Below are 27,724 nucleotides of genomic sequence, written 5' to 3'. Positions count from 1 at the left end.
TCAGTAACGTTAGAATTTCTTTCCCGAAGGAAGATATGACAAAAATCAACATCTAGTTCAATTCATTTGTATGAAATATTGTTTTAAACTAAAAATCAACATCCGACCCATTGGTTTAATGCAAATTTAAAAAAAATTAAAAAATTGTATGACGTATAGTTGTAAATATGTGTAAACATTTTATTTGACATCGATCGTTTCATGACCTTTCATCTTCTAACATGGCCGTTTCTGTGAAATATCGTTCTTATTTATTTTCGGTTATAAGATGGATTTGTCAAGAAAATTACCTTCAACAAAAAGAGCGACGTAATGCGGAAGGAAATTTTAATCAAAACAAAAAGTTGATTTCCTCCTAGAATAAGCTGTTTCAATCAAATCTTAAGGGATTAATTGGATGTATTTATAAAAATCTAACATGGACATTTCAGAACCAACCAAAAACCTTCCAACCGTGTTAGCAGATAAACTTTCAAGTCATCTTACCTGTCCGATTTGTGGGCGATTATACTCAGAACCTGTAATAAGCATTAAATGTGGTCATACGTTTTGTAAGAAATGCGCTTTCTCTGCTTCAAATTGCCCTGTCGATGGTAACCAATGTGACACCACACAGCTTGTAGTAAACAGGTTTGTATATATTTTCCAGCGTTGGGACAACGGCCAAATGCCTCGAAATTGCCCTTTTGTGGGGACGATATCTTATAATAATAGAGGCAGGCATTACCTGCGAATGGGGACGAAGTCTGCATTATTTGTTTTTTATTCAAACATGTTGATAAAAGAAACGTAAATACCATAACATTTCTGATATCAGTTCTGTTGTAAGGGAGTTAGTTGTGACGTTATTTAAGTTATGACGTCATATTCAATGTAAACAAAGAAACGCTGTTATCAGGTAACATTTTTTTGTTCATTTCAAACAATTATTAAAATGATTGGGTGTTGAATTCCTTCCTATATTTCATGTATTTGATGATATGTTGATAAATATATACATTTTATTTAAAGTCTCATGCCAACAAGACCGGAACAGGAAGTAGATCTGAGTAAAAAAGTTAATGATTTTGAGTTCATTAGTAGAATGAAAATTTCGGGAAAATTTTCCCAGATTTTTTTTTAACATGTTTAATTATATTTTTTTTTATTGATTTTTCTACCGTAATTGGGGACTTTGTCCCCACATAACTCTGATAAAATAAACAACAGATTTGCAGTTTGGCATTTACTAGTTACTAACAAAATATAAAGTGACGCAGTGTGAAGTCAAACTTGGATACAATGTTACTTCCGAGACGTTGCTGGTCCCGCGGTCTTCTCGACAACCTTATTGATCTCACTCATACACTTCATTGCTATTTGGACATCTGTGCTGCTTGACCCCAGTTGGAGATTACTCTTACGTCCCAGGACCCAAGTTTCCCTTGGTCACTGTGTAAACAGTTTTTAACACTGTTTAAACTTCTTAAATATGAGGGAAAAAAGTGTACATGTACATTTGATGTACATGTAGGTTAAATTTACGTAAATGAAGAGCTTATGATAGTGAAAACTTGAGGTCCAATTTATAAGGGATTGTGCTGGGCTTGGCCAAAGTCGCAAATTAAGATTACTAATTTCTTATGGCGAAAAAATTACAGCTGCAGGCAATATTTCTAGGGCCAAAATTTTTATTTCTTGACGAAAACAGTAGTACATGTATCTGAACTAGTATATATTTGTTTAGGGGCCAGCTGAAGGACACCCCCGGGTGAGGGAATTTCTCGCTACATTGAAGACCTGTTAGTGACCTTCTGCTGTTGTTTTTTCTATGGTCGGGTTGTTGTCTCTTTGACACATTCCCGATTTCCATTCTCAATTTTATATACATGTACGGTATACATGTATATTGCTTCATAAAAATTGGTAATAGTAGACTAAAAGAGGTACACAATTTTACCTGTCAATAAGTTTATGACTTTGTTTATTTCCAAAATTAGGTAATTAACAGTTTATTATTACAGGGTTCTAACTAAGGCAAGTCCATGAGTCCTGGACTCATCAAAATCTGTCTGGACTCACCATTTTCAGAACTGGTTAGTCCACATATGTATTAAGATTGAAATATTTTGTTTAAACTCAACACAGTCAAACACAAATATCCTCATTTTATAGCAAAAGTTAAAAGTAATCTGAATGTAATGTCATTTCATTGCTCTGTTAGGCCATGGAGACTTACATTAAATTGCAATAAAATATCTTATTCTTGCTGTTGGACTCACGATGGCCAAACATGAGGAGTCCCTGGACTTGCCTTCAAAAATCCTTAGCGAGAACCCTGAGTTACAACAGGTGTCATAATCTGTTGTTACAGGTTACCTGTTTATTGGATTTGTCATTCATGATTTTCAACATTAATTCTTTCAAATAGAGACAGTCAGTCGGCATTTGCCAGTTCATATGAAGCAATTTTCATACAACAGCACAATTTTCAACATTTACCATACATGCCATACATGTTGTTTCATGAAGAAAATGTAATTGACAAAAAATCAATACACTAATAAACTAAAACAAAAATCTTTTACTTGTATTCCTCATAAGTAGTAAATTTAGAGACATGTAATTAATTCGTATTTTCTTGCCCTCACTTTTTACTGAATATGCAATCTATTTTTCTGACATCATACATGTACATGTTAAAAGATGTGATGATAAGGTAAATTCCACCCTGTTATGCCGTAATGAACAGATTTTTATTCAAGAAGGTTTATAATTCTTTACATATACCGTAAATTAGAAAATTTTGGCGTCAGGATATTTTGGCGTTTTTCTCTCTAAAAGCATGTGTTTTATTTTGGTGTGTGTAATTTTGGTGCTTTTATAGAAATTCACTAAACCAAATCTCAATGAAAATAAAATTCTTCCTCAATCAAAGAAAAAATTATGTTACCCTTGAAAATTAATAAATCCACAAAATTAATAAAAAAAAGTATTCATTTACTCAATTGCAAGAATTGTTCCTTGTGTTTTTTTAACTAATATAATTTAATCATTTGGCAATAGCCTTCATATGAAATTAATATATTTGGGAAAATAGTTAGAGCTTTCTTATTTCTGGAAAAAAAGTACATGATGCATAAACTGAAAATGTAATTTCCAGGCCTGAAAAATTACACATTTTATGTAAACAAGTTTATCCGGTTTACCTATCTAAAGTACATGTACATGTAACATTATTTTTGCAACAGTCAACACTGCATGCCACAATTAAATAAAAAAAGTTGTTTTGACAGGTAATTTGACAGCGAACTAATATGATTATTTTTGTAATAAATCATTGACACAAAATTGAAATATTCTGTAGTCATTCTTCTCTATGCTATTGTCATTAATAGTTTTTATGTTACATCTGAGTATGAAATATATGTATTTTATTAATGTCATTTATAAATTAGAAAATTGTTGACTAAGAGTTAATTTTCAAAAATCGTTAGTCTGCTTTATATCAAATTTTAAAACATCAATTATTATTTTTGTAATCTTTGGTAGATAAAATCATATTTTAGAACAAATCACTAACATTTAAGGATAAGGAGAAATAGTTTTGAACTTTTTTTATATTGATAGATCGATAATATAAAATAGAAGATGTGGTATGATTGCCAATGAGACAACTGTCTACAAGAAACCAAAATGACACAGACATTAACAACTATAGGTCACGGTATGGCCTTTAATCATGAGCAAAGCCCATTCCGCATAGTCAGCTATAAAAGGCCCCAATAAGACAATGTAAAACAATTCAAACGAGAAAACTAACGCCCTTATTTATATAAAGATAAGACAATTAAATACCATCAGTCTAACTTATTAAAGAAAGACAGACTGGGCCTAAAATAAAATATTGTTTGTTCCTAATCCCGACCGACCCTGCAAAAACAGTGCTACATATACTCATAAAATTTTATTGTCAAAACTAAGTCGAAAATTGTTTATTCATTTCTGATTTTCAGGCTTGCAGCATCATCCAATACTATGATACTATTCAGGCTTTTTGGAAAAAATTAAATTATTTCCCTACCTACTGTACCTACCCACACCTTGCTTGGCAGGGTCGGGATTGGGGAAACAAACAATATATTAATTTAGGCCCTGCACCATGGTACTAAGAAAAAGTCAAATAGTCAAACAACAATCATGAAAAAGCTGCAGGGAAAATTAAAGATTGTGCAACACCCAAACCCACATTAAGGTGGTACCTAACACTACAGGGAGATAACTCTGTAAAATCAGCAGAACGTTTTAATGACGTCGTGTTGTTAGGGGAATATTAAGCTTCTCAATGACCAAAATAAGTTTTTGTCAAACTGCTATATAACCAGTGTAATTTTTCTGATTAAACGGTTGGTTCAATTTTTTTTAAATTCTTATATTTTTGTCAAAAGTTCAAAGTAAGTACTTTGTCAAAATTTTAAGAAAATTAAACGAGCCAAATTAATTTTAGTTCAGGTGTTAGGTACCACCTTAAACAAAGTGAACTAAGCTTGATATGCGGTATGGGCTGTGCTCATTGTTGAAGGCCTTACAGTGACCTATAGTTGTTAATTTCTGTGTCATTTTGGACTCTTGTGGAGAGTTGTCTCATTGGCAATCATATCACATCTTTTTTATAAGGTGCTATGAAAGCGTAAACAATTCCTGCTACACTAGTCATGCTAGTGGCACCAGTCTTGTTTTACTTATATTCCAGTTTTAGGGTGAAGATTTTTAAATTTATGTTCTTGTGTATATTAGACAGTCAGCTTTGAAATATTGTGATTATTGTTTTAGATAAAAGATTATGATAGGGAAGTTAAGTTAATAACTGTTTTCACATTTTAGATTAGTTGTTGGCCAGATAGAAGACCTACTGATTTTTTGTCAATATGGAGTAATGAAACAAAATGGAGACTTTGTTTCTGATCCAAGTGGATGCCAAGAAAAAATCCAAATTGGTAATGTATAATTTTTATGAAATTTTATGACAGTCAAATTTGATTTATATTAATAAAATGATAATTGTATCACTATGCCTTTGATATTTACATGTGTTCCAGCATGTTTATATTGTAAGCATTTTTTGCACATGTGTATTAATCATGCAACGTATAATGCATAAGTATACAGTAAAAACAGAAGTGTAAGAACATTTACTGTGTTTTATGGTTCTGAAAAGGAGAGGGGTTTTTAGGAGGTGTGCTCATTAATGAAAGACTTAAATTCAGCGTACCTTTCATTGAAGTACTGAAACTTATATTAATTTTCAAAGATAGAGTTTCGATTATGAATCACAATCTTACCAGTATAACATGTACTGGGAACATTTCTCAAAAGTACAATCAGAAGGATAATAGAGGCTGTGGAGGGAGATCATCATTCATTTCTATATTTGATCATTTTTATGCCATTTTTCTCTCTATTCATTATACATGTATTTTGTTGCCTAGTATTCTGTAATTTTACCCAATATTCTCAATTTTTGTCCATTTTTTTCTATTCTTTTGCCCTTTGATTTGAACTTTTTGCCCATTGTTCTCTGATCTGTAAACCCCAATGAGACCCTCATAATACATGTATCTTTTTGAAGGTAATGTAGATATATTGACCATGAATTACTTTCTATTCATTTACAGGTAAGAGAAGTGAACATGAATCTCAATGTTCATTTGCACCTTTACCCTGCCCTAATAGTGAGGTTCACTGTGGGAGATTTCGTAAATCAGAGTTAGAATCTCATACAGAAGTTTGTCCTTATCTACCTTGTAGTCATGGAATCAAAGGTAAGAATTTATTATTAAGTTTTCAATGAAAAAGAAAAAATCAGTTCTGAAACTTCAGTTGCAGTTTCTTTTGAAATTTCTGTCGAATTACAATCCTTTCAGTAGCTAGTTTTTGTAGATGTATACAATATTTGGTGATAGATATAGGAAGATGTGGTGTGAGTGCCAATGAGACAACTCTCCATCCAAGTAACAATTTAAAAAGTAAACCATTATAGGTTAAAGTACGGCCTTCAACACGGAGCCTTGGCTCACACCAAACAACAAGCTATAAAGGGCCCCAAATTTACTAGTGTAAAACCATTCAAACGGGAAAACCAACGGTTTAATTTATATAAACAAAACGATAGGCATGGCACTTTTAGAAAAATACGAAAAAGGGGTAAGTGTACATGTGGAGGAAACCAAAGTCTTCAGGAGGTTTAACAACAACCTAAGACTAGTAAATAACTATGTCATGAAAATGAAGTCCCAAATACTTTCTTTTGTATTTAGATTTTGTCAGTTGACTAACAGACAGCCTCTTATCTTTGCAAATTACAAATTTTCTTGGTGTAGTGAAGGGAAGACCAAGACAAAAATCAGTTGGTTAGCAAATAGCAATAGATATACAATATAACAATTATGAATAGAAAATACAAATCTTTTCCAAAATAAACTTTGCTTGCTTGCCTACTGTTCTGACTTAATGATTAAAGGGCTGATTGTACACATATACGAATAATATATTGTAGATCAATTATCATTTACCCAAATTTACTAGTGTAAAACCATTCAAACGGGAAAACCAACGGTCTAATTTATATAAACAAAACGATAGACATGGCACTTTTAGAAAAATACGAAAAAGGGGTAAGTGTACATGTGGAGGAAACCAAAGTCTTCAGGGGGTTTAACAACAACCTAAGACTAGTAAATAACTATGTCATGAAAATGAAGTCCCAAATACTTTCTTTTGTATTTAGATTTTGTCAGTTGACTAACAGACAGCCTCTTATCTTTGCAAATTATAAATTTTCTAGGTGTAATGAAGGGAAGACCAAGACAAAAATCAGTTGGTTAGCAAATAGCAATAGATATACAATATAACAATTATGAATAGAAAATACAAATCTTTTCCAAAATTAACTTTGCTTGCTTGCCTACTGTTCTGACTTAATGATTAAAGGGCTGATTGTACACATATACGAATAATATATTGTAGATCAATTATCATTTACCAACTTTTAACTCTGTGTTTTATTTCAGGATGTGAGTTTACGGGTACAAAAGACCAAATATCAGAACACTTGAATCACTGTGGTTATAGAGGATTACAGAATAGTGTTAGCATTAAAGATTTTAATCTACAGGTATGAATTTGAGAAATATACAGGTCTATTCCTGTTTAGACCACAAACTCACTGTAACAAAACAAATATACATGTGAAACTTTGTATGCTTACACATTTTGGAGTGAGCAAGCTACATGTACCTTGGGGTCAGGTGTAGTTTTATTAGGATTGATAGACATTTTATTTTTTTCTAACACCATTCTTAAATTTGATCTAAACCATTTTCAATGCTGTCCTTGATGGTATTTAGACATAATAAAATGGGCATATATGAAAAACATAAACATTTTTAGCCTTACCACTATCGTTGACAGTCTTCACGCTGAGTGGCAGCCCTGGCAGCCCATGCTTGTAAAATTGCTCACGAGCCTGTAAAAATTATATCTACAGGCCAACAGAATTTAACTACAAAATTTCAAAAATTGAGCTCTGGACCTGTAGATTTAAAAGTTCATCGTGAAGACTGTCGTTGTGTGCCTGGCCCAAGTCAACTATATAGTTGTTGAAGGCCATAGTGTTGTCTATATTTGCTAACTCCCACCTCATTTGAACTCTAGTGTCTCATTGTATTGGCAATTATACCACATCTATAGCATAATCAAATATTACAGTTGCATAATTTTATTTTCAGACCAGACTTTTAGAAGAAAATAATAAGGAACTAAGAGATCATGTAAATGTATTAGAGAACAAAGTGGTACTGTTAGAGGGAAGTAAAACATCTATACAAACACAGCTAGAAACTTGTGTCAGGTAACTTTTACAATATGACACCTTTAATGTATATGTTGTACTGTTAGAGGGAAGTAAAACATCTATACAAACACAGCTAGAAACTTGTGTCAGGTAACTTTTACAATAGGACACCTTTAATGTAAATATTGATATGTTTCAAACTCAAAAAAATTTTGGGACCCTATTATGCAGAAATTTTTTGGGGGTTTTCGGTCATAGGACAGTTAAAAGAGGAGTTATATGTAGATAGAACTTATGAAAAATTTATGAATGTAAATCTATTGATAAATCTTCTGAATAGAGTAATACATAAACAACACATATTTCGATACAGAATGTACTCAAAATTGTCCAAAATCTTCTCTTCGGGTCTAGGCAGAAACAAACTTCTCTATTAGTTTGTCAATATTCGCTGTGAAATCCCGATGAATATGCAGTAATGCTAGTAACTGTCGTTGTTTATTGTTGATCATACATTTGTTTTCAACATATGTAGTACACTGAAAGATCCCCATGGTAGCACTCGCGAGATGTTATAAGCCATCGTACGTGTTCGGCATCGAACGACCTCCCAATTGAATTCGTTAAAATAACATACCAGGTCAGTTTTGTATGTCTCAGACAATGTTGAGATTTGTTCGTTTGTTATATTTCTAACCTATTGCCTACAACAATAACAAGCAGATACACATGTACAGCGCAAAGAAGCAGTTTTCTGATAATACTAGACGCGACTCCACTCTCCAGTTCCCATTATCATATGGTCTATGAACTCAAAAATTAATGTGACTTTCCAATACTGTTTTGGCGTGTTTGCAGGGTGATTGGCCCCCGGTAGTCTGATGACCACATCGCCTCGGTATATTTTCAACGATATCGAAAGGTTCTGATAATTCTAATAAAATTGAGAAAGGAAATGGTGAATGTGTCAAAGTGACAACCACCTGATCATAGAGCAGACATCAGCCGAAAGCCACCAATGGGTCTTCAATGTAGCGAGAATTCCGGCACCCGTAGGTGTCCTTCAGCTGGCCACTAAAAATATGCATACTAGTACAGTGATAATCGACCTCATAATAAACTCCAAATTATACACAAGAAACTAAAATTAAAAATCATACAAGACTAACAAAGGCCAGGGGCTCCTGACTTGGGACAGGCGCAAAATTGCGGCGAGGTTAAACATGTTTATGAGATCTCAACCCTCCCCCTATACCTCTAGCCAATGTATAAAAGTAAACGCATAACAATACGCAATTTGTACATCTCATTCCAAACTGAGGAACAGTTCACTGTAAAATGTGCTCCAAAACTACATGTCTATTCCAAATTCAAATCTTCTAAAAGATACAAGTTATATCGGATATGTTCCTTACGTCGTAACTACAATCCCTTTCCCTTTCATGAATGTGACCTACCAAATTAGACTATTTACCGGATTTGTAATCACAACAGCAACACGACGGGTGCCACTTGTGGAGCAGGATCTGCTTACCCTTCCGGAGCACCTGAGATCACCCCTAGTTTTTGGTGGGGTTCGTGTTGTTTATTCTTTAGTTTTCTATGTTGTGTCATGTGTACTATCGTTTTTCTGTTTGTCTTTTTCATTTTTAGCCATGGCGTTGTCAGTTTGTTTTAGATTTATGAGTTTGACTGTCCCTTTGGTATCTTTTGTCCCTCTTTTACTGTCTGATTTTGTCATAATCTCCAATAAAACATTAATTTTGAAATCAAATGCCGTTAATTAATGATATTTCATCAATTAAAAAAGTGACAACATACAATGTAGGTGTTTCCTTTAACATTCAATATATAAATTTTTATTTTGCAATTTTTTTTTTGGCATGTCGAATCAATGTGCACGCAACTGCGTGTTAGCCTATAGGGAGCTACGCGCCTGTATGTTATATACTTATACTTACATGCATGACACGGATTATGTTCTTCTAATATATGTGTTGATGGTATGATACTAAACCCCTAACGGGAAGGATTGTGCCTGATGAAATCATAATCTTTCAGTCAGTTTAATTGAAGTCTGGAGCTGGCATGTCAGTTAACTGCTAGTAGTCTGTTGTTGTTTATGTATTATTGTCATTTTGTTTATTTTCTTTGGTTACATCTTCTGACATCAGACTCGGACTTCTCTTGAACTGAATTTTAATGTGCATGTTGTTATGCGTTTACTTTTCTACATTGGTTAGAGGTATTAGGGGACGGTTGAGATCTCACAAACATGTTTATCCCCGCGGCATTTTTGCGCCTGTCCCAAGTCAGGAGCCTCTGGCCTTTGTTAGTCTTGTATTATTTTAATTTTAGTTTCTTGTGTACAATTTGGAAATTAGTATGGCGTTCATTATCACTGAACTAGTATATATTTGTTTAGGGGCCAGCTGAAGGACGGCTCTGGGTGCGGGAATTTCTTGCTACATTGAAGACCTGTTGGTGACCCTCTGCTGTTGTTTTTTTATTTGGTCGGGTTGTTGTCTCTTTGACACATTCCCCATTTCCATTCTCAATTTTATAAGATTCACAGAGGAGGGTAAAGTCTTCTAAGTTCATATTTTTGTTTCTTTTTTTCAGAGAAATTACATCATTACAATCAAAATATGACAACCTACAGTCCACTCTTGACCAGCTGATGTCTGGAAGGAATAGAAGATCAATAACTTCCCCGGGAAATACAGGAGATTACAGTCTTAGGTCAAGGTCAAACAGTTCTAGTAATTTAAGTAAGTCATTTTATATACAAGACTTAGTAAATCAAATAAGTAATGTCATAAATTTTCTATTTTTATTTTTGATTTCTTTGATTATATACAAAACACCAACATGTTTTGCCTGAAAATACTCTTTTCATCAAATTTGATTCAATGCTAAAGTGATTGAAAAGCTTGAAAAGGCCTAATCTGATTGACACCACACACTTAAACTTTGTAGGGGCAAAAGACAAGAACGATGCTTAGTTGACTTTTCTCTTTTGCACAAAGATTATTTTTATCAGGAGAGAAACTGGTTTAACCCTTTCCTCCATGGATACTTTTTATTAAAATACTTGATTTGCATAGGATTTTTTCAATAAAAAAAAAATCAGCAGGTTTAAATTATTAATGCATTGCCAAAATAAATATTTCATCAATGAAATTCCAGTCATAGATTCTCATGAATATCCTCTTGCTATTAAATACAACTTTTATTAAGTCTGATGAAGTTTTTTCATAGGTGAGACGTTTCAAGCGAGGGACTACGCAGGCGTCAAAAGGCGTCATTATGGAGTAAAGGGGGTGGCGTCAAAAGGCGTCATTATGGAGGAAAGGGTTAACAAAATTGGATATTGCTTGATATCAACTCTTAGTATTTGATTTCAGAGATAATTATAAACTTGACAAAGGCAAATTTTTTAAAAATTAAATAACTAGAAAAGTTGATATCAAGTGTAATCCACTAAAATATTCAATCTTGTTATGGAACCTGTATATTTTTGCTCAATCAATTTTTATACGCCCGGGACGGGACGAATTATGGTATATCGTTGTCCGTCCGTCTTTCGTACCGTCCGTCCGTCCGTCCGTCCGTCCGTCTGTCCGTCTGTCGTCCACACTTTGGACAATAACTCAAAAACACTTTCATCAATTTCCATGAAACTTAAGTGAATTGTTTATATCTATTGAAGTAAACTCCCTTTCAGTTTTTTTTAATTTCAGATTTTAAGTTTTGGATTTATGGGGCTTTATTCATAAAAAAGAGGGGATTTTCAACACTTCAGACAATAACTCAAAAAGGATTTCACCAATGTCCATGGAACTTTGGTGAATTGTTTATATCTATTGACGTAAGCTCCCTTTCGTTTATTTTAAATTTCAGATTTTAAGTTTTGGATTTATAGGGCTTTATTTATAAAAAAGGGGGGATTTTCAACACTTCGGACAATAACTCAAAAAGGCTTTCACCAATGTCCATGAAACTTTGGTGAATTGTTTATATCTATTGATGTAAGCTCCCTTTCAATTTTTATAAATTTCAGATTTTAAGTTTTAGATTTATGGGGCTTTATTCATAAAAAAAGAGGGATTTTTAACACTTTGGACAATAACTCTAAAAGGCTTTCACCAATGTCCATGAAACTTTGGTGAATTGTTTATATCTATTGATGTAACAAATAATACTTAATAAATTCTGATGAAGACATTAAATTTGTAAAATCTTTAGTTCAATTTAAAACATTAAATTTCTTGTAAAAATAGGTTCCATGAATTTTTATGGTATACCAAAGCGCAGCCCTTTATTGTCTTATAATCTTATTCATGTTTTGTGATAGTTGAAATAAAATGGTCATACATTTGCAAATATTTTTTTAAAAATTAAGTTTTGACACATTTACATTTTTGACACATACATTTGTACATTTTCATTTGTAAGTTTATGTGGTTTGAATGTTCCAAAATCACTTTACATAAAAATCTTTTTTCATATATAGTTGTTTTCCATTTAACTCATGTGACATCCAACTACATCATTCTATTGCAAAATCACTATTTTATTTGCAAGTTTGACCTTCTCAGTTTAATAAACAAAGGGAGATAACTTGAAGCTACAAATTCTTAATGTAAGTTTGTTTTTCACTGCTGAAATAGCTCAAAGACAGAAAGGTGAGCTGTCCATTGTGTTTCAGTATATTATGATGTATGCTTTAATTTTTGTCGAGCCTTCGACTTAAGTCGAAAAAGCGAGACTAAGCGATCCTACTTTCCGTCGGCGTCGGCGTCGTCGTCGGCGGCGTCCACAAATATTCACTCTGTGGTTAAAGTTTTTGAAATTTTAATAACTTTCTTAAACTACACTGGATTTCTACCAAACTTGGACAGAAGCTTGTGTATGATCATAAGATAGTATCCAGAAGAAAAGTTGTAAAAATAAAATTCCATTTTTTCCGTATTTTACTTATAAATGGACTTAGTTTTTTCTGCGGGGAAACATTACATTCACTCTGTGGTTAAAGTTTTTAGAATTTTAATAACTTTCTTAAACTATCCTTTGTTTGAACCAAACTTGGACAAAAGCTTGTTTATGATCATAAGATAGTATCCAGAAGTAAATTTTGTAAAAAAATAAATCCATTATTTCCGTATTTTACTTTTAAATGGACTTAGTTTTTCTACAGAGAAACATCACATTTACTCTGTGGTTAAAGTTTTAAAAAATTTAATAACTTTCTTAAACTAGCTGGGTTTGTACCAAACTTGGACAGAAGCTTATTTATGATCATAAGATAGTATCCAGAAGTAAATTTTGTTAAAAGATATTTCCATTTTTTCTGTATTTTACTTTTAAAGGGACTTACATTTTCTTCCAGTTAACATAACATACAGTCTGCAGTTTAAGTTTTCAAAACATTAATTAGATTCATTAACTATCCTACATTTTTACCAAACTTGGACAGATGCTTCTTACAATCAAAAGGAATATTTTTAATGATTTTTTTTCCTCCTTTATGTTGAGCCTGCGATTTACAGCAAAAGTAGGCCAGACACTGGGTTCCGCGGAACCCTTACAAATTTTTTATACAATTTTTGATCATTCTAGGATATGAAAGGCCTAGTTCATTTGGTAATTTACTGAATTTGTTATAAGCCTTTCTTTCGCAATGTTTAAATACTTTAAATACTTTATTTCTCAGAATATATATTTATGTATCTTTTTTGAAAAATTGTCACGAGTCAAATAAGCATGAACTTTTTAAAACTCTGGGTATTCATTTGATACTATATTTGTTTCATTCAGAATTTTGCTATATGTATATTTTCAATTCTTTATTTCAAGAAATACTACATATAGCTGATACTGCTTGGACTTTCTCTAAATTTACTTAGTCAAGTTCTGTTGCATGATGTTAAAGTGTGAATAAGATAATACAAAGCATAAAAGTGAAAATAGTCAGCATTATTGATAAATAATATATTGGCATTTGAATGATACCCTTCCAAAAAATGTAAAAATAATTAAAATTCAAAGAATAAAACATCCTCCTAGTCTACTACTTTAATGTGAGCATGGATAAAAGATATTTGGAGACTAATCTAGCAAATTTCCCTACATTTTATCAGTGGCATGTGATGAATGATGGTATTATTTTCTTCTTCAGGTGGCACTAAACGAAGTCCCTCCAGTTCTATCAGAGAAGAACACTGGCAGATGCCCTTTGTATTTAAATGTATAGGTACTTTGAAGTAAGTCTAAAGATAACTGTATAACTTGGACATATGTTGTGATGAATTTGTTCATTAAAAACAACAACAAATAAATTGTCCCATATGAATATGAAATACTTCCACAGTATTAAAGATATAATCAAATAAATGTGGTATTCTTGCAAATGAGACAATAACTATCCACTATAATCAAATAGAACACTTTCATATGACCATCGTTGGACTCCTAGATCACAATTATTAGACACATCCTCTGTGGTTGGACATCCTGGCACTCTGTCAATTACGAGTGACCATAAGAAGTTAAATCAAATAAATGATCGGTGCAATTTAGGGGGAAATTTACTATTTTACGATGATCTAGTCATGTATAGAAAGCATTTAAACAAATCACTTTTCATAAAAATTGTAATGAATAAAATCTTGAATTTACTTATTTACATTGCTCTTGCTTGTCTGAGTACCAGAATGTCTAACCACAGAGAGGGTAATCTGTCAAAAATATAAATTCAGAAGTCAAAAGTAGTAATATGAAAATGGACTTATTAACATGATGTAAGCAACTATAGACCACCAAAAGGCATTCAGAAATGAGCAAAACCCATACTGTATCGTCAGATATTATAACACAGTGACCTAGAATGGGGATGACTTGCCAGACTTTAGATTTTCTAGTGAGAAATATAAAAATAAGAAGATGTGGTATGATTACCAATGAGAAAACACTCCTCAAGAGACCTAATGACACAAAAACTACAGGTCATAACTGAATAGAAGTTATAAGAAACAAGAATGTGTCCATAGTACATGGATGCCCCACTCACACTATCGTTTTCTATGTTCAGTGGACTGTAAGATGGGGCATAAAAATGATAAGATAATGAAAGGATTTGATAATGGTTAAGTTTTGTTTTCATTTTTGACAGAGGTCATAAAGATATAGTATGGTGCCTTGCTACTAAACGATATAAAGTATTTAGCTCTGGATCTGATAGTACTATTAAAGTTTGGGACATGGAAAACTTAGCTAAAGGTTGTATCAAAACCATGGAAGGCCATACAGGAACAGTGAGTATTTGTCTTAAAGACGTCTCTAATTACTGACTACTGCAGATTCAATACGTTGTATTATTTATTGGAATATAAGTTTTGGGGGATTTCAAAGGTAAACCTGAAACACAGGATTACTGGTATGTGCAATTTGTCAAAATCATACAATCAACTATACACTGAAATAGAGAAATCCTTTAATCCATAAAAATGTAATTCTCTTTAAAATCAAATTATCATATGTCTTTCCTTCGTATGTTTTAAAGACAAGCTAGATCATTTTAGAGTATATATTTATTCTTCTATGCCATTGCATTGTTTGGGTAACATTTGTTATATATACATCGAAATATCATAGTTGTCTTTGTTATTTAAGGTACATTCAATGGCAGTTCATGAAGACAGTTTATATTCAGCTGGAGACGATAGATCTATTAGGGTGTGGAATGCTAAGACATTTGAGGAAGAAAAATGTGTTGAAGTATGGAATATACATAGATTACCAAACTTTAAATAAATATAAGTGTCCACCTTGTTTTTCATAGAGCCAAAATTTAGCGAAAAATATTGATTTGAATAGATTTTCACTTTATAGAAATTCAACTGCAGTTTTCCATTTTGAATCAACACTACAGTAAAGGGACACCACCCATTAGTTCTAATTTAGATATCAATTTAGCAGTTATGTCATGAAATATGTGTCATTCAATTCAACCTTTGTTAAAACAGTGGTTTCTGCGGAAAGCCAAAACATGCTCTCTATTAATCTTATTAAGATATCTATTTACTGAATGCTGTATTATTAAAAGATCCAAATCAAATCATTTTATTGGTGTAACATCCAAATATTGGATTATCTACATTCAAGGCTTGAGTTATCTTTAACTAACATATTTAGAGCCCATATCCATGAGAATGATTGTAGGAACTGATCTGATTTGTTTATTTTCAGAATGCTCATGATAATATTATAAGTGCTATGATAGTAGCCGGAGAGTATTTATTCACCTCAACATTTTCATTAATAAAGGTAATTATTATAAACTATAATTCTACTTATTACCTTATGCTTAGAATGGTGTGTTGGTTGATGTTATAGTATTTGTGACTATTTCTGAATATTTGAAGCCCTCAGGTAGGACGGTCTCATTCATTAGCAGTTCTTACTGCTGATTCATTATTTTTGTTTGGTATAAATTTGGTGTGTCTGAATCTCGACCATTAAGAATCAGTGGCGGATCCAGGAATTTTCATAAGTGGGGGCCCACTGACTGACCTAAGAGGGGGCCCGCTCCAGTCAGGCTTCAGTGATTTTCTATATAAGCAACCAAATTTTTTCCGAAAAAGGGGGGCCTCTGGGAATGTCTAACAAAAACATTTGAAAGTCAAGGATGTATAAAAAACTGAATAAGATTTGAGCTAAATGAGACCAAAAGGGATGTAAAAAGAATAGCCATTATAAAAATAAGAAGATTGAGTATAGTTGCCAATGAGACAACTCTTTACCTGAGAGCACATGACTTAAAAGATAACAACTATAGGTCAATGTATGATCTTCAACAATAAACAAACCAATATTCATCATTCTTTTAGCCCATAAAAACTCTTATTTCTTATGCAGCAAAAATACTGCAATCTGATTGGTTGACTATCCCGGTGTAAATAACACCCCACCCTCGTTCACCCGGGTATAAATAAAATTTTGACAAAATTAAAAAAAAAAAAAAATTTGACAAAAAAATTTAAAAAATAAAATTTTGCAAAAATAAAGAGAACAAATGAAATTAAGACTAAAAATAAAGAGAAGAAAATGTTAAAAAAAAACAAAAAAATTTTTTTTTGGAAATGCAAAAGAACAGAAAAAAATTCTGAAAAAATAAAGTAAAAAAGTATTTGACAATGTGCAGCAACATGGACATTGAAAAAATATTAAGCTGGAAATTTTTCATTACCATTTTGATAATTTTACATCCTGGTTTCAAAATGAGTAAAGGAATTGTTCATAAGAAATCAATTCGTTATCTAAGTGTAATCAGGGGTGTACGGAATTTTACATCGTTGTTGAAATTCATACACCCATTCGGCTGCGCCTCAGGGTGTATGAATTTTCAACAACGGTGTAAAATTCTGTACACCCCTGATTACACCAAGATAATATTCTCTTTTTGAGAGATGTATTTAACCTCTGCTGTTATACATGTTATACTTATATTATTATAAATTTCATGTTTTTCTCTCATTTATTGTTGTAAATGAAAGATTGGAAGATTTTAAAGTATATTATGCTTATTTAAATAAACTTGTTTAGTTAAATCTTTTTTTATACACTTTTAATGCAAATACAATCGAATAAATGGTAATGACGGTATAAATTGTATGTAGAAGAAAGAAGGCTGATCTGCAGATTAAGATTACCCAAAAATCATACATTTGTCTTTCAATAGGTCTGGGAAATCAGAAGTCTAACATTTAAAACAGTTATATCTGGATTACACCATTGGGTTAGAGCTCTAGCTTTATCTATGTCTAAGGTAAGAAAACATCATAGATATAAAAAAGAAAATGTGGTTTGATGGCCAATGAGACAATTCTCTATAAAAAAGAAGATGTGGTTGGCCAATGAGACAATTCTCTATAAAAAAGAAGATGTGGTTGGCCAATGAGACAATTCTCCACAAGATACCGAATGACACAGAAATTAACAACTGTAGTTCTTTGTATGGCCTAATTTATCTACAAAAAATGAACAAAACATATATGTTACACATCAGTCAACAACATCCATGAATTTCAGACTCCTGACATGTTTGAGCAAAACAATTTCTATAAGTATTTAGTTCAATAATTATGCAGGTTGAACATAAGGCATTTAACTTATTTGGAGATTTTTCCTGTGTTTTTATTTTTTGTGAATTCCTTTGTCTCAATGTAATTTTCAGCAACAGATTTTTCTAGGTCTTACTTTCTGAAATGTTTGAATCAAGATTACAACGATAATATAGAAATCCAAATTAAGTCTATTTTCTAGACTATATTCAAAAAGAACAAATGGGGAAACGTTATGCCAATGAAACAGCAAGCAAATAACAAAAATGTCTCAGAATTAGAAGAGGGGCGTTAAAGAAGGGGGGAGGTATCTGCATGGAAAAACTCAAAATAAAATTGCCATTTCACAATGAACGAGCAATCAATTTTTTTTTCGACACCATGATCATTTTTCAAAATTCATGAAACATGGTGAATAAGAACCTTTTCACGACTGCACGTGAAATAAAAATAGCCAAACATGTTGCACGAAAATAGCCCTTTACCACCTACATATAAAGGGCAACATACAGTCTTCAAAAAATTTACCAGTATGTATATAATATGTCATGATCTAAATCATTTCTGGTCTATAAAAATTGTGAATAAATTAAACAGAAAATGTCTTTCAATTTTCAGTTTTAATTCCTTATTATATGTATTCTTTGTATTGTTTTAGGACAGTTTATTTAGTGGATCTCATACACTATTGACATATGGAATACAGTAGAACCATTTAATCTGAGTATTCTTTGTATTGTTTTAGGACAGTTTATTTAGTGGATCTCATAACACTATAGATATATGGAATACAGTAGAACCATTTAATCTGAAGGGGAAAATTGACCATACATTTGGATCAGTCTATTCCATTACTGTAACACCAAAATATGTTGTGGCTGGTAAGATTAAAGATTGAAATTTATATTATATAATTTTTGTGTTAGTTAAATAAAAGACTTTAAAGGAATTTTATACATTAAAGACCATACTTGAAATTTACAAGTCAAACTTGAGGTCTGTATTTATCTTTATGTTGAAAATAAACAATTTTATAACAAAATATTGCAGTTTAAAATTCACATGAACCTATGCTGTAATGAAATTTAATCTTCGTCTATTTTTTTTTCAAAGTTGTATATTAAACTTAAAGATAAATGTCTTCAAATGGTTATGATATAATAATTATTGAATTGATGCTGTCTGTTTGCAATTTTATCAAATATTGTTAGAAAAAATTAAAACTATGATTAAGTGTTGTTAATAACCAAAAATAATGTTTATGAAAGATAATATTAATCAAGGGGAGATAATGAGATCACTTGGAAAGTTGTTTCCCTTGCTATCACTTGGAAATAGGGATTTGATCATGTTGAAAAATCTCCACAATGCTAGGGATTGGGGTATGTATATTTGATTGTACTTGTCAGACATCATCAAGGGGAGATAATCGAAATTGTTAAATTTAAAATATTATGTGGATGAAGTGGAGTTTAGATAATTATGTGAAACTTGATAGTGTTCAAATACTTGTAAATTAATATGTGCTGCATCTCCACAAGGCTAGGGATTGTAACTGTATTTGATTGTACTTGTCAGACATCATCAAGGGGAGATAATCGAAATTGTTTAATTTTAAAATATTTTGTGGATGAAGTGGAGTTAAATAATTACAGTTAACTCTCGTTGTCTCGAACTCGGTTGACTCGAAATTTCGGATGAGTCAAAGTTTTCGCGTGGTCCAGAACTTTGTTATATATAAATGTATGTATTTCGACTCCTGATGAGTCGAAATTGGATGAGTCGAAATTTCGGTTGAGTCCAACTAAATTTACAGTCCCAAGGTTATCAAAAGCATTCAAAATTCATTATTTATCTCAAACTGATACAAATATGTCAAAACATGACCTCCGGGATTTAAATAGATTTAAGAGTTAATCTGACAATACATGTGTAATTATATTGCCGGTCACTGTAATTGATTTATGACATGCTATTTCATCGAGTGTTTACCTTAGATTATCTTTTATAGAATTTTCATAAATAATTAATGATACATGTAATGTTCATGAAAAGGTATTTAAAATGTTTACAAAACAATTAATCGTGATTTACACTAATGAGAGATTTGGGGTGTATAAAGTGAGGATTAAGACTTTCGTAGATGATCACCTAAACTACTCAATCGGCGTCTTTAATCTTGTTGTATTTTCTATTGAAAAGAAAGAGAAATCTTAATTTTCTAAAACCTCTTCTATCGAGAATAAACATTTTTGTCAATTTTTAATGACCTAGTAAATTACTCTAAGATCGATTGGAAATTACTCTTTCCAATAAAGGCCATAGGAAAAATTGGAAACTGAAACACTAAATAAGAAAAGATAATTTTATTATAATAATGAAAGACCATCGATCTGATACCAGAACATGAACCCGGATTTATTTTAGCTTTACCAAGCTAAGCAAGAGTTGTGTCCCTTTGTATATGAAACTTCCGATTCTCTTTTGAGTCGAACTAAGTGTATCTCGAAATAATTCTTTGAACCGACTGACTTCAGGATAACGGGAGTCGACTGCCTGTGAAATTTATACTGTTTAAAAATTTATCATTGGGTAATTAATGTTTTTTACATAGTTGAATTTTTGAATATAAAAATTGTCTGATTAAAACTGAAGTTTTTAGCTGGATAGGGTTATCCTTAAAGTGTTACAAATAAGATAAAAAGGAAGATTATAACTTTATTTCAATATTATTTCTATACAGGGACATACAATAGATTAATTCAAGTTTTTGATGTACCCACGTACGAACATGTATCCACATTAAAGGGCCATATATCTACCGTAACCAGTTTGGCCATTTCCTACTCGGGAAGATTTCTTATCTCTGGTTCTGCTGATTTGAAAGTTATGGTGAGAGGTCAAAAATAAATGTTGTTAAAGGCGTATGAAAGAAATGCTACAGCTTTAGGTTACATAACAGACATTTTTCTTTGCCTGGTTTTGCCTATTATGTATGGATGTTGAAAAAACTTCGGTTGCTAACTGTTATTTTCACCAATTGTTCTGCATTAATGGACCAATATAAGATTATAATATTTTTGAGTCATTGAGGACAATTTTGAATGAAAATTTTAATCAAAAATCTGTTGGACAACAGTTATTGGCAAAACAGAATCTATTTCGTTATGAGATTGTAAGCTGTAGCAATTCTTTCATGCATAAGTTGACCACTAGTAAGATACTTAGTTTTACAACACCTACTAGAAATGTAGCAATCTTTGATTTTTTTCCCAAAGTTTCATTTTGGAAGACTTTTTGAAATGCCAAAAAAATTTCAACAACTTTTCTATAGGTGTTAAAACTAGATATCAGATTGTTGTGGTCTTTTAATTTATTAAGTAGCTATATAAATATTTATATTGTATTTTTGTATTTTTGGTTTTTCCCAAGGCACATATAACCAGAGTATACAGCTGTTTTGTTGTGATAGTTATCAGCATATGCAGACTTTGTCAGGACACATAGGAACCATTCACAGCCTAATTACCTCCCTTTCTGGGCGCTTCCTTTTCTCGGCATCTGTTGATAAAAGCATACAGGTGAATGTTTATTCTATATATAGATATACCAACAGGTTATTTATGTAATATGCTTTTTCACAACAGAATAATTTTAGAATTTCTATCTCTTTTTCATCATCAGTCCAAGAGAATTCAAAATTGTCCTTTCTCAAAGCTGCATGTGTTAATAATTTAACAGCTTATTCAATCAGCTTGTGCTAGATTTAAAAAAAATTGTCGACTACTATTACAGAGCAAATTTTCTTTGCTTTAATACCAAGCAACAACAAAATATTAACAAATGATCATTTAATGAAATTCAAAAGAAAAGATGAAAATTTTAGTGTTTTTAATCTAGGAATCATATAAAATGAGGAAAAGATGATTCTTCTACTGTTGATTCTGTATTATTTATATGATGCCAATTTTTGTGGATGAGATGAATAATGAAATTATATTTTCAATGAAGTGCAAGTTTTCTATTAGTTTACATGTACACATTGGCAAGACCATGTAATCCAAAGTTCCAAACATCCTCAAAAATTGGTTTCAATGAAGAAATCCACAATAATCATATAATCATTAATTTTGATATGAATAATCAAACAACCACTTTTACTTTTCTACATTGGTTAGAGGTATAGGGGGAGGGTTGAGATCTCACAAAAATGTTTAACCCTGCCGCAATTTTGCACCTGTCCCAAGTCAGGAGCCTCTAGCCTTTGTTAGTCTTGTATTATTTTAATTTTAGTTTCTTGTGTACAATTTGGAAATTAGTATGGCGTTCATTATCACTGGACTAGTATATATTTCTTTAGGGGCCAGCTGAAGGACGCCTCCGGGTGCGGGAATTTCTCGCTACATTGAAGACCTGTTGGTGACCTTCTGCTGTTGTTTTTTCTATGGTCGGGTTGTTGTCTCTTTGACACATTCCCCATTTCCATTCTCAATTTTACTCCTAATATAAAGCATGTCAATCTTGCAAAGCCTCAATTTTAATGATGCTGTTATAAAAGAGTACCTGTAAATGTATTTTTTTCATGATTTGGGGAGGGATGAAAGAGGATGCATGTTATACATAAATGCGTAGTATACACTGCCAAATACAGTAAATCATTTTGCAATGTTCATTTGTTTTCGCTTGATGTTGTTTATTATGTTATTCACTATAATAGCAATGTACGTTGCAATATCATGACACCAAGGAAAGAGTATAGAGTATGGATAAGGAATGAGATTTTAGATTTATATTTTATTAGGATATATTTTGAGACATTGTTTATTTAATCAGATATTTATTGTATTAATTCTACAATGAAGATTTATGTTTCTTGTAATGGAATAAAATGTCTTTGAATATTATGATATTTGAAAGAGCTTTATCCTGTTTAATGCTGTCATTGTAACACATTAATTCACGATTGGAGGTAGCATCATCGATGTTTGGATGCAACATCATCGATAATGACTTGAAAACACCTATTGTTGTATGATGTCAGAGGAGTGAAATAATTTCTTTATTACACCTCTGAAAGTATTTATTCTTAAAACAAACTTATAACATGTGATAATGTGACTGAAATGATAAATCCCTGTTTTATAAGCACATTTAAGATTTAAAGTTTTCCTTATTTTAGGTTTGGGATTTAGAGAACATGCTTCCTATACAGACATTACAGCGACATGATGGTAGTGTTAATACAGTGATAGTAGTAGGAGATTTTATGTTATCAGGGTCAGAGGATAAAGAAATAAAGGTATCAGTCAAATGACTATTTTCTAATTATTGACCTTTGAGTCTGCAGTATATATTTCAACATCAAGTAAGAGCAACGGAAATCAGTAAAATGTAGCTTATAATTTCTTATAATTTCTACTGTAATCTGATGATTTTATTGTTGATATGAAATATAAAACACCCAAAAGTGCACTAACTGTAAGCTTCATTTTATTTCTTTTAGTAGCTCTTACTGGACAGAGTTCTAGAATGTCCTACTACAGGGTAGATAATCTGTCGAAAAATTACATACTCCAGATTTAAAAGTCGTTAGTGTGAAAATTGTCTATTAGACAGTCATCTACATTACCCATCTGTTTAAAACTAGTTTTCTTGTTATTTGTTTATGGCTAATACAAGACAACTAGATATTATACCTGCAATCATTAGTTTGATTTGCCCCACTGAGTTCCTCATCTGTCACACATGCATCCTTCCCTAATTCTGAAATATGCAGGTTTGTCTGGCTTTGTTATGCTTGTAGATATTGAGAAGATTTTTTTTGTTTTTAGTGATGTACAAAAGTATCAGATCAAGTATCACTGTATCACATACAGTTTATGTGAGTTTATACATGTATTTCAATCAACAGAGAAGATATTTTTTTGGTCAGGCAAATTAATCAATGAGTGATAGATTTCTCCTAGAAGAAATTTAAATGTCCAAGTGAATAAACTACACAGAAAACAATAGCTATTGTATTGATTAAATGGGACAGGTAAACTTGCAAAAGTTTAAATACCTTGGTAAAGAGCAGACAACTCTGTGGAAAACTTTCATTTGGTTCGCTATAAGTTTTATATTTTTATTACAGGTTTACAGATACTTCCAGATGCAGATGGGATTTGCATTGCAGGGTGTTACATAAGGGATGTTTGGAATATAACCTTATGTTTGGTGCTGTGATATTGTTCTTTGTATGATAGTATATTGAGTATCACATGACAGATTGGATCTTAATAAAGTTACTAGTCATTACGATTATGCAATAAAAAATTATAGTCACATGACTTTGACTTCTAAAGAACAACAAAAAAATTGATGCAAGGGCTGTATAGTCAGTCATGGTCGTTAAATACTTCCATCGTCATCATGGTTGCATTTGTTGTAATATCACTGAAAAAAAATGTTTCCATTTGCAATTATAGTTTGAATGGTGTGTGTTTTAAATTGAAAATCCTTTTTAAAACTTAGTCATCATCATAAATTAGAAAAAATTTCCTAAATTTATTGTTGGAAAAATTACCAATGAAGACTAAAAACTTATTTTGGTTGTTATCAGTTTTGCCTTGGCATTGTCAGTTTGTGTTTTTCGCTTATGAATTTTATATTCCTTTTTTATTTTTTATGCTTTTTTAAAAACTCTTCAAAACAGAAGTATATATCTTATTAGGATTTGGTTACAGCATATTGATTGAATTATAATTGAAAAATGATTATTTATAGATTAACATTCAATCTATCTATCAAAACTTATATCAGATACTAGTGCTAGTGTATGGAGGCAAGTTTAAGAATTTTTATGTCCTTGCCATGTTGTAGGGCATTATTTTTTTCTGGTCTGTGCATCTGTCTCTTTAGCCATTTGTTTTCCATTCGTCCATCATATATCGTTTAGATTTTTATCAATGCAGTTAACCATGAAAATGTGGTCAAGTCAACTTGAAACTCAGTTCACATGTTCATTTATATGATAATGATATGAAATTATAAAATTGAATGCCAAAAACAGTATTGACCCTAATTTCCATGTTAACGGAAGAAAGACATGTGATAGTAAGAAACCAGTACATTCTCAAGTTAAAGTTATTGATTTCAACTTGAGGCTTAGTACACATATGCAATATAATGGGAACTTTTTTTGTGCAAAATTATAGATTATAGAAATTATAGATTTTGCCCAGATTTCATAGGTTAATGAACAAAGAAAATGATGGAGGACAGTTGGGCATGGTACCCTATAGCTATAGACACCAGCTCAATAAGAAGCATTATCGCGTGGTGACCCCCTATGAGACCGTAGGGGGTTAGTAAGTTTCATAGAGGGTTTGTGACGCGGTAATGGTGACGTCATCTATTAATATTGTTGTGTTTCGTTGTTTATTTTACAACAAAACGCAGCAGAAAAAGTCTAGCGTGCCATAAATTTGTTATACGGTTAACTACTGACCCCCTACGGATCCATAAAGGGTGAATAAAATCCATGTGGGACTTGGCCTCCAGCCTCACCCCCTATGGATTTTACTTACCCTCTATGAATCTGTAGGGGGTCAGTAACGAACCATATAACTTATATTGGAATGTTGGGCATTTACCACATAACTGTTGCAAATAATGATATACAGATTGTGACCAATATTTTTGCAAGTGGTTAGTTCATTTAATATGTTTGCTTAGAGCTATTTAACTTTAATTCTGATACCACTTCAAAGAATTTTTATTATGAGGCATTACATTCTGTGTTCATATAGAAGTGCAGACAAATCAATGAGTTGTGTGCTTTTTAATTTTTTGTTAAATACTGTATACAGTATTTGAAATAAAAAATTGAATAAAGTCAGAGAGAAATAGTATTTTTTATTTTAATTTCTAAAGAAATAAAAGGATGATCCTAGCATTGTTTTTAGATTGGTTTTAGATAATAGGAACATGTTGACATGGACCCTGTGAATTTTATAACATTATATAAATATATATATAAATGATTTTTAAAATGATCTTGACAATGCTTTTAGTGATTGAATAATTGAATTGTGTGAATTATATTCCTTTGCTCAACCATGCCCAGTATTTAGTGTTAGTAAATACAAATGTATAAAACAAAGTTGTCTCATATACATTGATATAGAAAATACAACAAAGGAGATAAACAGATCATCCATTTAGTCCCAACTTATCAATTTGTTATTAGCCTGAATATGCATGCCTTATTCTCCACTATATTTCACCACTTAAAAAATACAAGTGTAATTTTCTTCCATTTCATAGAGTTTTTCAAAGTAGTATTTCGCTTCCAAGCCTTTTTTAAAAATCTATTTAGAACGACTCAGTTGTTAACAGTTTCATAGGTAGTAAATTTATTTTTTAATATTTTCTAATTAAATTTCTACCTTTGAAGTAATTTATTTGTTGTCCCATAAGGCAATCTTTCTGCAACAGTTTTTAGGAATTATACAATTATTTTTCATAAGATGCTCAATCATGTTTAGAAAGTGATTACTTGTTATGCAGTTTTGTATAAATAATTATTTGTACATATTGATGTACTTTGAGGTTCCTATTTGGTGAATAATTTATACTATATACATGTATCTAGTTTTAGAATCTTCATATGACATTATATTTTTTTGTTTGACCAATTATTTGTAATTGCAAGGCAATTCATTTTTATCATGTATTATTAAGCTTTTATATATTATGAAGTTTAACATTGTTATCAATAAAACTGTTTATTTGACTTATGGTATTATCAAGTCTGCCAACTGAAAATGCTAACACAACAGAATTTTAGGTCTTGGGCACAAGATTTCTGAAATGAGTGAAAACCATACATTAGTATTGGTTCATCCATGAAGCTTTTATTTTCTCTTACTCAAAGTTTCTTATTAGATTCAACATATCCATTAAGGAACTATATATATCACTAAGAAAACAAGTGTCCCAGAATGCAAGACATAAGGATTACAACCCAGCTGCTACAGCAGCATTAAATATATGTATAAAGCTATATATTTCAGGAGAAAGAAGACTAGAATGCTTCATAATCTGTATGGTATGAGGTTTCTGTCTGTCATTGAAGCATATATCAATTATCCTGGACTTCATTTTCATGGTTAAATAAAAGTGTTTTGTCTTGTGAAAAACTCAATTATATTGAGTAATAGGATAATTACAATGTCTATTTGGTAAATTGTATCGTTGCAAGGTCTACTTGCTAGACAGGAATCACCTAACCTTTATCTGATTTCATATGGTCACGTCTGTAAAACTCGATAGCTTATTATAGCATTACAGCAATAGGTCAATTATACTTGGTGTGTGTAAAATTGTCCTTGACCCCATTTTCATTGTTGAGGGTAAATTTTATGTGGTTCGGACCATTTTTCATATACATTAAGCAATAGGTCAACTCTATTTGGTATGTGAAAACGTTTTGACCTAATTTTCATAGTCCATGAACATGTCCAACTGGCAGGTGGCTTCTGACTTTGGCTCACTGGTCAGTGTTAGTTTTCATTATCTAGCTCTTGCTTATAGTATACAGGGGCAGATCCAGCCATTTTAAAAAGGGGGGGTCCCAACCCAGAGTAAAGGGGGGGTCCAACTATATGCTCCCATTCAAATGCATTGATCGTCCAAAAAAAAAGGGAGGGTTTCAACCCCAGACCCCCCCTCCCCTGGATCCGCTAATGGTATATGAGCAATAGCTAGACTATATTTCGTGTATAGA

The 27,724-nt window shown here is 31.8% G+C and overlaps 1 protein-coding gene across 6 annotated transcripts; it reads left to right on the top strand.

Annotated features, from left to right (window-relative positions):
* The first annotated feature begins 270 nt into the window (after positions 1 to 270).
* LOC134720916 (E3 ubiquitin-protein ligase TRAF7-like) lies at positions 271 to 26,731 on the top strand. 6 transcript variants are annotated; one of them, XM_063583482.1, is made up of 16 exons: positions 271 to 630; positions 4,864 to 4,976; positions 5,655 to 5,801; positions 7,050 to 7,153; positions 7,767 to 7,888; positions 10,454 to 10,602; positions 13,454 to 13,477; positions 14,013 to 14,097; positions 15,006 to 15,147; positions 15,506 to 15,610; positions 16,082 to 16,159; positions 17,574 to 17,660; positions 18,701 to 18,838; positions 21,378 to 21,536; positions 23,135 to 23,254; positions 24,089 to 26,731. In XM_063583482.1, the coding sequence occupies exons 1-16, from the start codon at positions 419 to 421 to the stop codon at positions 24,140 to 24,142; spliced, it is 1,839 nt and encodes a 612-aa protein (XP_063439552.1). In that variant the 5' UTR covers positions 271 to 418; the 3' UTR covers positions 24,143 to 26,731. The 6 variants fall into 6 exon arrangements, with proteins under 6 accessions (XP_063439552.1, XP_063439554.1, XP_063439553.1 ...); XM_063583484.1 differs by having other exon boundaries at positions 272 to 630; positions 18,701 to 18,836; positions 21,388 to 21,536; XM_063583483.1 differs by lacking the exon at positions 21,378 to 21,536 and adding an exon at positions 20,699 to 20,847 and having other exon boundaries at positions 272 to 630; positions 18,701 to 18,836.
* The last annotated feature ends 993 nt before the right edge of the window (positions 26,732 to 27,724 follow it).

Source organism: Mytilus trossulus, chromosome 6 (assembly GCF_036588685.1).
Source record: "Mytilus trossulus isolate FHL-02 chromosome 6, PNRI_Mtr1.1.1.hap1, whole genome shotgun sequence".
Taxonomy (NCBI): domain Eukaryota; kingdom Metazoa; phylum Mollusca; class Bivalvia; order Mytilida; family Mytilidae; genus Mytilus; species Mytilus trossulus.
This window is presented reverse-complemented; position numbering and strand designations above follow the sequence as displayed.